This window comes from Perissodus microlepis, chromosome 9, assembly GCF_051167445.1.
Source record: "Perissodus microlepis isolate ML-2025 ecotype Zambia chromosome 9, ASM5116744v1, whole genome shotgun sequence".
NCBI classification, from domain to species: Eukaryota; Metazoa; Chordata; class Actinopteri; order Cichliformes; family Cichlidae; genus Perissodus; species Perissodus microlepis.
This window is the reverse complement of record NC_140469.1, coordinates 16,805,863-16,820,167: the sequence shown is the minus strand read 5'-3', so window position 1 is coordinate 16,820,167 and position 14,305 is coordinate 16,805,863. Positions and strand designations below refer to the sequence as shown.

General features: G+C 38.0%; 1 protein-coding gene across 4 annotated transcripts; it reads right to left on the bottom strand.

The window, feature by feature from the left end:
• Positions 1-4,155: 4,155 nt before the first annotated feature.
• On the bottom strand, positions 4,156-14,240 carry LOC146380306 (receptor-type tyrosine-protein kinase FLT3-like). 4 transcript variants are annotated; one of them, XM_084939290.1, is made up of 24 exons: positions 13,827-14,240; positions 13,130-13,203; positions 10,766-10,917; positions 10,562-10,686; positions 10,342-10,453; positions 9,987-10,126; positions 9,595-9,773; positions 9,296-9,434; positions 9,037-9,214; positions 8,797-8,897; positions 8,579-8,693; positions 8,293-8,498; positions 8,093-8,196; positions 7,875-8,010; positions 7,140-7,244; positions 6,949-7,059; positions 6,640-6,796; positions 6,423-6,535; positions 6,170-6,309; positions 5,748-5,870; positions 5,546-5,657; positions 5,359-5,458; positions 5,037-5,142; positions 4,156-4,939 (listed from the first exon to the last, which is right to left on the bottom strand). In XM_084939290.1, the coding sequence occupies exons 1-24, from the start codon at positions 13,852-13,854 to the stop codon at positions 4,721-4,723; spliced, it is 3,075 nt and encodes a 1,024-aa protein (XP_084795416.1). In that variant the 5' UTR covers positions 13,855-14,240; the 3' UTR covers positions 4,156-4,720. The 4 variants fall into 4 exon arrangements, with proteins under 4 accessions (XP_084795416.1, XP_084795418.1, XP_084795417.1 ...); XM_084939292.1 differs by having other exon boundaries at positions 4,158-4,939; positions 6,170-6,291; positions 7,875-8,007; positions 13,827-14,239; XM_084939291.1 differs by having other exon boundaries at positions 4,158-4,939; positions 6,170-6,291; positions 10,562-10,683; positions 13,827-14,239.
• Positions 14,241-14,305: the final 65 nt, after the last annotated feature.

The window sequence follows — 14,305 nt, the reverse complement described above, 5'->3', positions numbered from 1 at the left end:
ATCAATCTCTGTCTCTCTTCCATAGGATGTCTTTATCCTGTTTTCCTTCTCTCACCCCAACTGGTCGCAGCAGATGGCCCCGCCCCTCCCTGAGCCTGGTTCTGCCGGAGGTTTCTTCCTCTTAAAAGGGAGTTTTTCCTTCCCACTGTCGCCAAAGTGCTTGCTCATAGGGGGTCATATGATTGTTGGGTTTTACTCTGTATCTATTATTGTATGATCTACTGTCCAATATAAAGCGCCTTGAGGCGACTGTTGTTGTGATTTGGCGCAATATAAATAAAATTGAATTGAATGTCCTCTCTGATGGTGTTGGATTCCAGGTGGTAAGACTAAGTGTGTTTCATGGTTTCATGGTATGTGATTGGGAGTAAGTGGTTCAGGACCATCTGCGTCATTTAGGCTATCCACAGTGAGTAGACGACTGTCCACAATAGACACTGGCATCATCCAATCTTTCACGTGAGGGTGGAAGATTGGACCGAAGTACATTCCTTCCTGTTCTGATCTGTCTCTCCCACACACCTCCTACATGGCTTGAATGGAGAGCATTCATAATGAAGTTAATCTGATCTGGATGAGAGAGACAGAAATGTGCAGTCTGCACATTTAGTGTTTGAACCTTTTTAACTTCAGGTCACCCAAGTGAGATTTCTGGGATTACCTCTGCAGGTGGAGGCACTGTTTTCTCCCATAGGAACTTGGGTCCAGTAAACCAGTTTTATGTGAGAAGCTTGCTTGCACTTGAACCTCCGGAAGCAAGGTCTGCAGGATTCTTGTTAGTGGAGACATATCGCCTTTGCTGAGTAGTTGTACTGAGATGAGTTTTCTGAATCCTATTCAATACAAATATGTGAAAACGACATGGTTTGTTGTTGCTGTACCATAGTACAACCTTGGAGTCTGTACAGAAATATTAATCAATCCCTGAAATTCCACGTTCTTCCTTTAGAGCAGTGCTTGCTGCGATGGACACAACCGCAGCACTCAGCTCTAACCTGGGGATTGTCACAGCCTTGAATGTAGCTCCAGTGGACTTTGACACGACCAGATCACAATTAAGAGATCCATTTTCATTCACGTGTCTCAAATATTAACACTGGCCATAACCATTTGATCTTTCCAAAGTCAGTTGATACATAGCAGTGAGGCATGTGATTTTCTCCAAATGCCAGATCACTCTTCCAGCATCTTCATACTGGTTGAGGTTAACTGATGAGTGGGACATCCCAGCCTGTGAAATGCCTACAATTTCTTGAAACACCCTTTTCCCAGTTAGCAGGAAAGGAGCAACAAGCCCTAATGATTCATGAAGAGAGGCAGCTGTGGAGAGTATGCCACGTCGGGTTTCTGGTTGATCCTTCAGAAAGGTATGGAAACTGAAACTGTCTGATTCAATGTCTATGTGGGTTCTTAAGGCTCTTCACAGCGATGGCTCATTAAAGATGAGATCAAGAGCCTTTGGTTCAGTTGCACGCTCAGATGGTTTTACGCTCAAGCACTACGACTATGCACAACTTTGCTTAGTCACAGTAAACCCATAGCACAGAACTTTTGGGCTTCTTTTGCAAGCTGAATAGCTTCATCGACATCTGCTATGCTTGTGACAACGTCATCAACATAGAAGTCTCTCATAATGAATTGTGAGCCTGGAGGACACACTCTCACTCTCCTTAGCAAGATGATTTAAGACGTAGTTAGCACATCCAGTTGAAGATGCAGCACTGAAAAGGTGAACTTTCATGCAGAATTCTTTTACATCTTTATTTCCATCTTCACACACTCACAGTGAACACCACAAAGAAAAATACAAGTAATTACTTACAGCTTAATCTTAGAAATAAATGTTTGATTACAAGACAGAGTCTGAAAGAAAAAAAATGTAATCTAGTTAATCAGCTTAAAAGATCCTGATAGAACTAGCTGGCCACAAAGCAAAACAAAACATACTCAAGGTCATATTGTACACATCTGAGTAACACTGACTGTGCCATTTCCAAATTAAATGATTAAATGATCTGCAAAAGATGGGAAATTATCCCAGTGTGCCTCTCTGTCGTAAATGGACACTACACTGTTTCACTTCCCATAGGAATCCTCAATCAGGAGGATCTTTCTGAGGTAACATAAGAAAATGCACAGATCCTGCCCATAGGCTGCCTGACTGAAATCTTGTAATTCAAGAAATATTCCAACACTGAGCACATAGTGGCTGTCCTGGCTGTCCAACGACAGGAAATAGTGTCAGTGTGTGTATCTGTCCCTCCTAAATGGAAGTAACATTGTTTTGCTTCGTGTTGCAATACTGATCGAATTTCAGCTGTTCAGTCGGGAGCATCTATGTGAATGTTAATATGGAAATCCTGTCCAGAGCCTGTCAACAGTCAAGAGTGGAAATATTTCTGCCTGCTAAAAATGTCTATGCTCGCCTAGTTATTTATTTATTTATTTAAAAATAAACTGAATGAATGAGTCGCTCTTCATGCTAGAGTCACTTTTATGGTCTGCCTTTTAATGTGGGGCAAGGCTCATTTTGAGTGATGGGTTTATGGTCTGTTGATACTGAGTTGATGGTTTCACTAAGAGCTTCTCTTCAGACCTGCTTGCACACTTGGGATACCCACACATTTAAAGTTAGAACATTCAATAAAAAGACATTTCATTCAATCCCACACTGTGGAAACTCACTGGTTACAACAGCACAATAAAGAAGAAAAATAGTGTTTAAAAAGCCAAAAATATTATACGATGCACAAATGGTTACTACATACAGTAAAATACACCGAGATTTATATGCTTATAATATAATATAATATAATATAATATAATATAATATAATATAATATAATAATTTAAAAAATATAATATAATTATTAAAAATTATTTTCTTTTTTTTCTTCTCTTTTGTGAACCCAGATGTTTTCCATGTGTGTGACTGATGTTCCTGTATGTGTTTTCTTTGTTTGTAATCAGAAGAATCTGATCCTTTTGCAAATTCTATTGAATTTTATAGTGTCTCTTAGGCCAAGCTCATCTTGACTAGGAGTCATTATTCATTTGTTCTACTGTGATTTTATGATTGATTTATTCCTTTGTTTTGCTGCGTAGGAGCGATGGGCTGAGCCAGCATATCCTTCCCTTTGTGATGAGTCTGTCAGGATATGCTGCCCTGGTGAGCCGTATCGCTTCGCCTTTATCCCCTGTCATCACAGGCAGCAGCTTCGACCTTTAGCATTATATGAAACACTGAAATTCATCCTGACTTGTCATCTTTAAAGTGAATAAGGTGGTATATATTTTTAGAATTACATCTCCTGGTTAACTTTTGGATTTCCTGAAATTCCCCAAGGTGGCGCTGTGGCAACACAAACCTCTGTGTTTGTGTCTTCCACGTAGTGGTGCTTTGAGCAGTGGACTCCTGTCTATAGCTGCTGTACTTGAGGATTCACATTCAGCTTTATTGTAACATTACAGAAAAGTAAAAAGTGTCTGAAAAAACTTTTGTTACAGAGCTCCACAAAATAAGATACCATATTTTAGATATGTGTAAAACTCAAAAATAAAAGTGCATATGTCTGGCAAAAGAGCAAATAAATAAGTAAACTCTCTGATGAGCGTTGCATTCCTCTACAGTGCAGCTTCCAAACCTGATGATACAGCAGGATACTTTGAATGGAGCTGCTGTGCAAGGACCTCAGAAAGCTGGGGCTCTTAAACTTGCTGACCTGCTCCACTGGAGCTCAGTTGATGTAAAAACGGGCATGCTCTTCCCTATTCACCCTGAAACCCACAGTCAGCTCCTCAGTCTTGTTTACAATCAGGGCAAGGTTGTTAAGAAAAACACTATTCTGCCAGAAGGCTGATGATCATGCTCATCACATATTTAATGATGACACTGGAGCTGCGCTTGGCCTCACAGTCCTGGGGGAAGAGGACACAGAACACAGCTTCAGATTTTAGTACCTGATCAGTGGTTTTTCCAACAAATCTTAATTTGTAAAGTCAGGCACAGTTTGTTTTCACTCTGAATGTGTTGTACTCTAGTATAACACAAAACCATTAAAGAGAAAAATACAATTTGTATATATAAAAAGTATTTTCCTGTGAAATGCTTATGAAAAAAATTCTGATTGTTATTTCTTTGACAAGACTCGAATAAAACAGCTGAGGAAACACCAGGCATGGCCAAATTAGTTTCTTTATTTAAAGTACATTTTATTGCAGGTGTAATGCTGGAAGATAAAATGCTGTAGATAAAATGTAATATAGTGTAAAAGTTCCAGTAAAATATATAAAGAAAGTTTATTATGAAAAAAATAAATGTGTACAAAAAATATAATTCTTGCATTCCCTGCTGGTGTATAAATGTATTTAAAAAAACATAGACGTTACATTGCCATGTATAACAAAATATATGCAACATGTAATAAATTCCTGAGTCTTCATATAAACATAATGGAGAAATCTTTTTTCCATAGCTACATCTCTAAAGTACATTCCTCTGAATATTTTAGTTTCATAATTAATTGTATTTTGTAGCTGCACAATAAAAACTGCACAAAATAAAAAAAACTTTAAAACTTTAAAAACAAAACTTCTTGCTATCCTTGAATATAATATAAAGCAAGTACATTCTACTCTAAAATCTGAGGTTAGTACCATTTTATCAGTATTGTTATGCAAGCTGTTGGATATACGGATAAAAATAAAGGTATAAAGACGATCACTCTGCATCGGATGGTTTCAGAAGCTCCTTCTCAGCTGCCACAGTGTCTCCGTCACATGTTTCTGCTCTCTTTTCTTCAGTGGCACAGGATTGACAGTAGTCATTGGTGGCCTGGGTTTTCTTTTCTTCGCTTGCTTTGGTCAAGGCAGACATGTCAACGATGGTCGACGCATCCTGGTAGTCGCTGCAAGTCTGATTGATTGTGTTTTGGTAGAGCTGAAAAAGTGAATGTTGATAGTGATTACGCCGCTACATTCACATATATGTTTGAGTATAATTTAACACAAATATTGAGATTTTCTTTAAGGCCTACGTTCTCCTCTCGGTCTAGGAGCAGGTCACATAGGAAGGACACCAACTTGGAGAAAGAGGGGCGGTTAGCGGGAGCCAGGGCCCAACACTTATGCATCATCCCATACCTGCAGAAGAACAAACACAACACTACTGACTTAATAAAAGCAAAAATTATATTTAAAAGTCCGGAATAGCTAAAGTTTCAAAACAGAACAGAAACAGAGTATTATTTTTGATTTTTACTGATGTATTAATGTGATTCTGTCTTTATTTGAATCCTAAAATAATAGTTTTCTTAAAACAACCTAGTACATTTATGAAACATTTAAGATGAGACTTACACAGTTTCGTTGGCATAGTATGGACACTCCATCTTAAATCCTCTCTCAATCATTGAATAGAACATATGATCCACCTTTATGCCCGGATATGGAGTGACACCTGCGACAAACATCATTGAGACGTTAGAACTGATTGTTTATCTTTTGAATGTGCTGCTCACAATGAGTTAATGTTTGTGAAAATTACCGAGTGAGAAGATCTCCCAGAGCAGAATGCCGTAAGCCCAGACATCGCTCTTCATGGTGTACATTCCCTGGAAGATGCTCTCAGGAGCCATCCACTTTACTGGCAAACGCACCTGTGAGACAGCAGAGCTCAGTCACCCACCCACAGTGATTAACATAAGTCGGGGAATAATATAAAATGACCAAAGTATCATCCAACATACGTTTCCTCTCACGACGTAGTTGGAGTCGTTGTCGATGTCCCGGGCGAGTCCAAAGTCACCGATTTTCACCTGCCTGCCGTTTGTCACTAAGACATTTCGAGCTGCCAGGTCCCGATGGATACACTGCAGACAAAAGGAGCAGTCATCAGCATATGTTTTGTGTATTTATTTGGATATGCAATTTTATTTTAGTTATATTTAAATAATTTCCCTTGAACTGTGCGGTTTATAAAATTCCAAATCTCCTAAATATAGATATATTATGACAAAATGCAAAGAACTAAGAAACTAACACAGGTGTTTCAGGTTTGGTCTGCCAATATAGGTCTAAATTAATCATCAACACAGAGGAACAAAAAAGACTAAATGTGTTTCTGCAGAGAGGCTGGGTGACAGATGTTTGTCTGCTGTTTGCCGCCTACATTCTTGGAGGAGAGGAACTCCATGCCTCTTGCCACTTGGAAGGCAAAGCTCAGCAGGTCATCAAAGGTCAGGGCTTCCAGGTCTTCCGTCTGCTCGTCTGGGGTTTCAGAGCTCTCTGGGTCTGCAGATAAATTGTGTTCTGAATTTCACAGTAGTGTGTCAACCTCTGTTCACACATACACCTTTTTTTAAACGTCTTTTTTTCACCATGATAACGTGTATGCTCTGCTGGCTTTATATCACGTTTCTCACCTTCACAGCTGTCCACGTCGTCAGAGTTGATGGTAAGGAGCGCGATGTCCTCCTGCCCCCTTGTGTTAGTGGTGTACATAGGCACGTAATTATCCACTGGTGCTTCCAGCGCACTGAGAAAAGACAAATGTAACACAACTGTAATGCCACACCAACTTTGCAGAGAATAATTTAACAAATAAACAAAAGGCAGCACTGATACAGAAACCTGTCTCACCTGGGGCATTTCCTGAGCTGCAGGTTGTGGTAGAGGCTTCTGAAACGGTCTTTGTCAAAAGCGTCGGTGACAGACTTGTGGTAACGTTCACAGTTGTTTTTTAAGTAATTCAGCAGGTCTCCATGACAGCAGTACTGGAAAATCAGGTATACTGGTCCTAGATGAGGGGAAATTAGGTTATTTTAAAACTTCTGTTTGACATTAATATACAGCATCAAATAATCAGAAACCAGGGCAGTAGGTCTCATCTGAAAGAGCCCAAGTTTGATGACTATTGTGCATGTGCGTGATCTGCTGCGTTAAACGCACCAGAGTCTGTGCATGCACCGAGCAGATTGACAATGTTGGCATGGTGTCCGATGTGAGTTAGCATCTTGAGCTCTGACATCAAAGCCTCCTTCTCCATAGTCTGGTGTTTTTCTGCAGAGTCAAGTACAAGATTAGCACTTTTAGGTAAAACCCTTTTAACGCTCTGCATTTCTCATGAAACAAATACCAACCTTTCAGCATCTTAACGGCCACCTTCTGCGAGACTCCAGGCTTTTTGATGCCATAAGCTGTAGCCTGGACCACCATGCCAAAAGCTCCAGAGCCCAGTTCTTTACCTGAGGAGGACAGAAAAACACTCAAAAGTCTGTTTTGTATATTAAATTGACTAAGTTTATCAACACGTTGTCATGAAATATGAGGGGAAAAAGTGTTCACATTAAGTTAGTTTTTAGATTGAGCTTATGCCATTAAAAAAAAAAACTAAAGACAAATGATTGTTGCAAAATTAAACCAAAGAGTTGTGGCCTCTTAGAGGTGTCCTGTTGGGGCCCCTTCATATGTTTCACATATCTATCTGGTTAGAAGTTCCGGCAAAGAGACATTTCCTCTTTAAACGTGGTGTATTGCTGAGTTCAGACAACACTTTGAGGCCCAGAAAGGTAAAACTCTTCATAAAAAAATGAAAAGAGGAAAGTCTGAATATTTCACAGATAACACATTTATGTAGAAGAACTTTTTTTCTTCTTTTTCTGCTTCAGTCTTTTGCAAGCCCTCAAGTACGTCTTGTTACCATTTGAAGGGCTTCTTGTTCTTTGGTTTCGGAGGTCTGCTAGCAGCTAAATCAATAATTTTACATATATTTAAATGTTCTTTTAAACTTCTTCTTACTGACTGAGTGTAAAACTTTACATTGCATTTATGTGTTGATGCATATATTTAACCCTGTAACTTGGTGTACTTCATACCAAGTTCAAGGTTCTCCCTGGGAAACTCCCATTTCCTGTCATACTCAAAGTCCTTGAAGTTGATGTAGATGTAATCATTATCACTGGGTCCAGTCATCTGGATCATCTGAAGCTGAGGCTGATATTGAGGTTTCTGCTGGAAACACAAAAGGTTTGGTGTCATGTCTTTCTGTGTGTTTGCATTTATATGTATGCTGATACACCTTATTTATATTTACCTTCTTTTTGACAAAATACGTGAGCACCATGATGGCGAGTGTCAAAGCCAGAGCCAGAACCACACATACTGTCAGCAGGAAGGAGTTCTCCTCAGGTGGCTTACCTAAAAAACAAAACAAAACAATGTGAGCATGACAACTTTTAGATTTTTTTTTCATCAAATATTTTCAGTAAATATATTCATTAGACTTGTTATTACCAATAGAGGGCTGAGGTGTAGGTGGGATGATCATGTAATGGGTTTTGCACCAGTAGCCAACTGAGTTTGTCAGACAAAACCTGAATTGGTCTCCTTTTAACACGTCTTTGCTCACTGAGCTCTTGATCGTCTTGTTGCAGGAAACATCAGAGTCTGCTTTAAATGCATTTGGGACCTCATCCCAGGATGAGTCCGTTTCACTGCAGCTGTGAAACAAAGTAAAAGGAGTTTAAATAATCAGAGCTAAAATGCTCTCTGAGCTGAACGGCTGTGCAGGTAATCATACCTGTGATTGAACTCAGAGCAAAACATCCAGGTATAGTTTGCTGGCACCAGACTGACAGTCTCAAGGTTGAGGGTACCATCATCCTTATTAAACAAGAAGTTGAACTTTGGTTCATCTGGAACAAAATCAGATGATGTCAAACAATCTCACATTTTAAATATAAATTATAATTAAATTTAAGTAATAATACAACTGTAACAAAGGTTACATTAACCCACCTACAACACACACTGATATGGTCTTTGTTTCCTTTTGTCCTCCAGCCTCCAGGTGTAACTTATAATCTCCTGATATGAGTCGATCACAAAGCTTCACAGTCCTGAGAAACAGTTCATTACAGTCCTCATATCACATGATTACACCTGACAGCAGCAGTTCTCTGTTGCTGCTCATGAAAAACATGAATGAATGGATAATTTTACACTTCTACATGATGACAGTTTTCTTCATTGAAGTACCTGTGCTGTGTTACCCATGTCTCCCTGACACATTTAGTCCTGTTTTTGTCAGGAGTCTCCCAGGAACAGTGCTGGAGAACAGGATGGTAGGAAACAGTGGCCTGCAAGCAGGTGCTGGATGCCTCCTGAGCTGATATGATCTTGGTCTCATCCAGCTGTGCAGAGAGGAAACCTTCATCTGAGGAAACACAAGAATAAGCCAGATTTATTCAGTGGGAACAGTTTCAAATAATAATGACATGAAATGAAGTCTACTGACCTGAGACATTAACATGAACAGACTTTGAGTTTTTATCTGTACTCGTGCAGGTGTATGTGCCTCTGTGCTCCTCTCTCACTGATCTGATGGACAGGTAGGCCATCTGAACATCGAAATGTGAGTCATTTTTAATGCACATCTGGAAGAAAAACCCCATAATAATGATCATTTGCAGGATGATTATCAGTGAAGTACTTTGTGTCTCAGACTGAGGAATATTAAAGAAGTCGGTCAGTTTTTAGACAAACATAACAAGAAAGTTTAAGGAAACTCTCCCTGATTACAGGACATTACTGTACCTCCTCCTCCTTCTCTGGTTTACGTGACAGTGTCCTGTCATGGAGCTGTTTTCCTCCTTTCTCCCACACAGGTGATGTCAGACTGTATCCTGTAACTCTGCAGCGAAGCAGCAGAGACTGACCTTCGCTCAGGGTGACAGTAGATACCTCATCTTTGTTCATCACGCTGCTCTGTAAGTCTGAAACACACATCAGGGCCTCAAGTCAAAAATATATTTTTTCAGGCAGAATTTGTCATTTGCTTCTCTGAGATCAGTTAGTTAATGTCTGAGTAAACATTGTTTTTTCAAGTATTTGAACCAAATTTACTCAAATTACATCCTGTAATAATTTATGGATAAATTCATTATGGATGTATTAAATTTGTTATTAGTTAATTTAAATCCAGTTACCGTAGTCATACAGTTGGGAGCACTCTTGTCCTTCAGCATTGGTTGCACAGCACATCATTCCTCTATCATAATATTCAGTGCTTGATATTGTGCGCTCTATCTTTCTGTCGCTTCCCTTTAAACTCTGTTCATGCTTCTTACTGTTCAAACAGAGAAAAAAATGTTAGTGCTGTAAAATTATATTTTCAGAGCGCTGTGTCTTTGACATACATTATTATCAAAGTTGTCTAATACCCATTTATCCCAACCACCCACCAAAATAAAGCATCTCTCCAAATGATTCAGTCTAAAATCAGACATTAAGAAGTGCTGCTATTCTAAAGTTTACATACAAATGTAAAGGACAACATCTTACCCAGACCATTCGATTCTGGGATTTGGGAAACCCTCAGAGATGCACTTAAAAAGCGGGGAAGTATCTGACACGTCAACACCATCGAGCATCAGCTGTGGTTTTGTTGGACGTTCTAAACAATAAAGAAAACAGTTAAATTCATTTTATTATCACTAATTTATGATCAAACAGAGATTGTTTGAGTATTGTAGAAGAAAGAAGATGAGAAGCTGTTACTCACTCATTACATGAAGAATCACAGTCGTGGAAAACATGGTGACATTGTTGGATTTACAGGTCAGAGTGTACTCCCCTGAATCTGTCTCAGAAAGCTGTGATGTGACCATGGACTGACTCCCATTTCTGCTGAGGTTAAAGGAAACATCTCAGTTTAATTACATAAAAAGATAAAAGCACCCAAACAGAAACACAGACGGTCACTTACGCTGTCATTACTCGGTCTTCTCCTCTGATCCAGTGGCAGACAGGAGATCCAGAGAGGCCCTCCAGGGAGATGATGAGTTTCTTACCCACAGCCAAAACTTTGGTGATGGGACCAGATCGATTCTGATAATCAGCTGGTAGCAAACATGCTGCCTGAAAAACAAGACCCACCATTTAATCCTCCTTTATTAAGCAGCAATAAAATAATCACTGATGACAAGATGTTAAAAAAATGCTTTACAAAAACACATAAAAAGGTTGATTTAGCAATTAATTGTCTGAAGTTGTAATAAAAGCTGAGAGATTGTTAATCACCAAACCAAGCATGAACATTATTTATGTTTACATATTAAGACAAAATAAAAACACATAAATTATTAGACTATATAGTTATTTAAGAAAAATAAAGCAAAAATGGAGAAGAATTGTATAAAAACCAAAGTAACTATTTATTACTTCCACAGGATTTAAGAGGGTAAGTAGCAGCCAAGTGCTGATCTTTAGTAATCATGAGCACCTGTAATAAAACAAATGTTTCAGTGGTTTTCTGGTCTGGAGCATTGGGGCGTGAAAGTGTAACAACATCAACAATCATCTCAGAGAAGGAATTGTTGCTCCCAGTCAATCTGGGAAGGGTTACTCGGCCATTTGAAATCCATCACTCTACAGTGAGAAAGACTATTTACAAGTGGAAAACAGTCAACACAGTTGCCAATCTTGCCAGGAGTGACGTCCCAGCAAATTCACCCCAAATTCAGACAGTGCAAACCTCAGAATCAGCAAGAAGCTTGTGAGCTACATGTCAGTCTCTACTGGCTTCAGTTAACATTTTAATTATTAAAGTTCACGACGGTACAATTAGAAAAAGACTGAACAAACACAGCTTGTTTGGAAGGGTTGCCAGAAGAAACCCTCGTCTCTCTAAAAAGAACATGGCAGCACAGCTTAGCTTTGCAAAGTTGAACAAATCTCAAATTCAAATTTTATTTGTCACGTACACAGTCATACACAGTACGATATGCAGTGAAATGCTTAGACAACTGCTCGTGACCTAAAGAAAAAAAGAAAAGGATATGAATAAGACAGGAAATAAATATGAAAATTAAAAAGGGTAAATTTAACTAGGAAGGAATAAAATAAAATATAAAAATTAAAGTTAAAAATGAAATAACTGTACAACACAAATTAGAATGAAGGGTAAATTTAACTGGGAAAGAATAAGATAAAATATATAAATTAAAGTTGAAAAATAAAATAACTGTACAACAAATACACAATACACAGTATAGAACTATATAAGAATGTATGAAGAAATATAAATATATATATATATACAATAACAGCAGCTGTACAAGTATTAACTGGAAATGAAGAATATAATGACCAGTGTTGTGCAATCCACATTATTTAGTGTCTTGTGCAGTGCAAATATGCTTAAAGTGATTAGGTGATGAAGTGAAAAACAATGTCCAGAATGTCCAGTGTGTGTGTAAGAACTATATGTGTGGGTCAGTACTGTGTAGTGGTGTGATTGAGAGATCTGAACATCTGAACCAAGACTTCTGGAACAATGTCCACTGGACAGTTGAGACCAAAGTGGAGACGTTTGGCCGTCATGCACAGCACCACATATGATGAAAAACTAAACACACCATATCAGCACCAACACCTCATACCAACTGTGAAGCATGGTGGTGTAGGGGTGATAATTTGGGCTATAAAAATGACTGATGACCTCACACAGAAAACTATTATTAAAGCAATTGCTGTTAAATCTTGGGGGTCTACTTATATTTTTAAACACAGCTTCTGAATTTGACTCAGTATTTGTTAAACAAATAATGTCACTGCTAAGGGTTAGATGATTATTTTAATTTGTCCTGTCATGTAAAACCTTGGAAACGAAAGCGGGTATACTTTATTTTTCACACAACTACATGTGTGAAAATATTAAACTATGAACTGGTTAAAAAATGCACATTTACTTTTATAATGGAATAAAATTTGGACTCAGAGTTTTTACTGAAATGAGACAAAGTGACAGATTTCAAGAAATGAAACAGGAGTACCATTTCCCCCTGTGACGTTTTAGATCATCTTGTTGCTCTGCATTTTTGTGTTTTTGCATACTCATAAAACACTGACACTGTCATTAGTGAAAATAAGATACAGCTACACAAAGTTTGAAGAATATTTTCTTTTGTTTATACAAAAAAGGGTGCATTAGTTCAATTACTTCATATTGGAGTTCTAATGGTTTGTGCATATATTATTTACAGTTACTATGTGTCAGTTCAGCAATTGTGCAGCATCTACTAAATAGTGCCGTTTCCCCCCATTATTTTCCAGTTAAAGCAGCTCTTACTTCATAACTGGGCACACATGGTGGGGTCTTCCCATCATCAGACAGTGCCCCAACAGCACACAGCAGCAGAACAGCTGGAGATACAGAAAATGAAAACTTCAGTTCAAACAAATGCACATTTCCCGAATTATTAGAAATTTACTGGAAAATAACAAGTGAAACAGGAATTGATTATTTAATTTTAAAGAAAATACAGCATAAGCAAATAAGCAAATTTGAAAAAAAGCGCAAAGCAACACAGTCATGAGCACAAATGAACTGATGTGTTAAGTGTTTCCTGTGAATTTATTAATGGCACAGTAGAGTTTTTATTATTATTATATTAAACTAGAAATGTTAAACACTTCTAAACTATAAAAATCACACAAAGTGTAATTTGCGTGTTTTTTATAGGGACACACACCTATTATTTCTGATATTTATTTTCTTCCTGAGATCATCATCACCGTCACCTTATATGAACTACAAATGTCAGCCTTAACACTTGTCAGTCGCTGCTGAGCCTTGAAGTTCCTCAAACTGAAAATTTAAATCTTGATGTCAACCCAATATTTTATATCTGAATATTTATTTATAACACGCCATTTTTAATTTTTGAACCCTAACTGTTAAATGATAAACGTGAAGCTAAAAGTTGCACTACTTCAGTGGCAATAATTCAGGCCACAAAACAGGGATTTGAAAGAGTCATACTCACCCGCAATCATATTTTGGTGCCTTGGCATTGATGCGTATTTTCTGGCTGGTTTACATGCTCACTCTGTGGCTAGACTGGCGTACAAGACGTCCGTATGAGCCTTATAAATAGAGGAAGTATAAGACCATTGGATGACGCTGAGAGCCTAAAATATACACGCGAGAAACTACTGTTTTCTCGTTATTGTTGGAGATTTAAAAAAATGGAAGTACAATCATTTTTTTCTGCGTGTTTTTATTAAGAAAAAACTGAAGAGGCTGGTTTCTACGTTATCAACATGACAGAGAGGGAGAAGAGAGATATTGTATGCATGCTGGGAAATATTTGTACCATAATCCAGTAAGACCAAAAACAAGAAGTAATTTCTTTTTTCTTTCTCTTTTTTAAAATTTATTTTAAAATGTTTTACAATGTTTCAATCATTTGCTTAATTCTGAATGATAACCGCGCTAAAAAAAAAAAAAGATAATTTCCCCCTA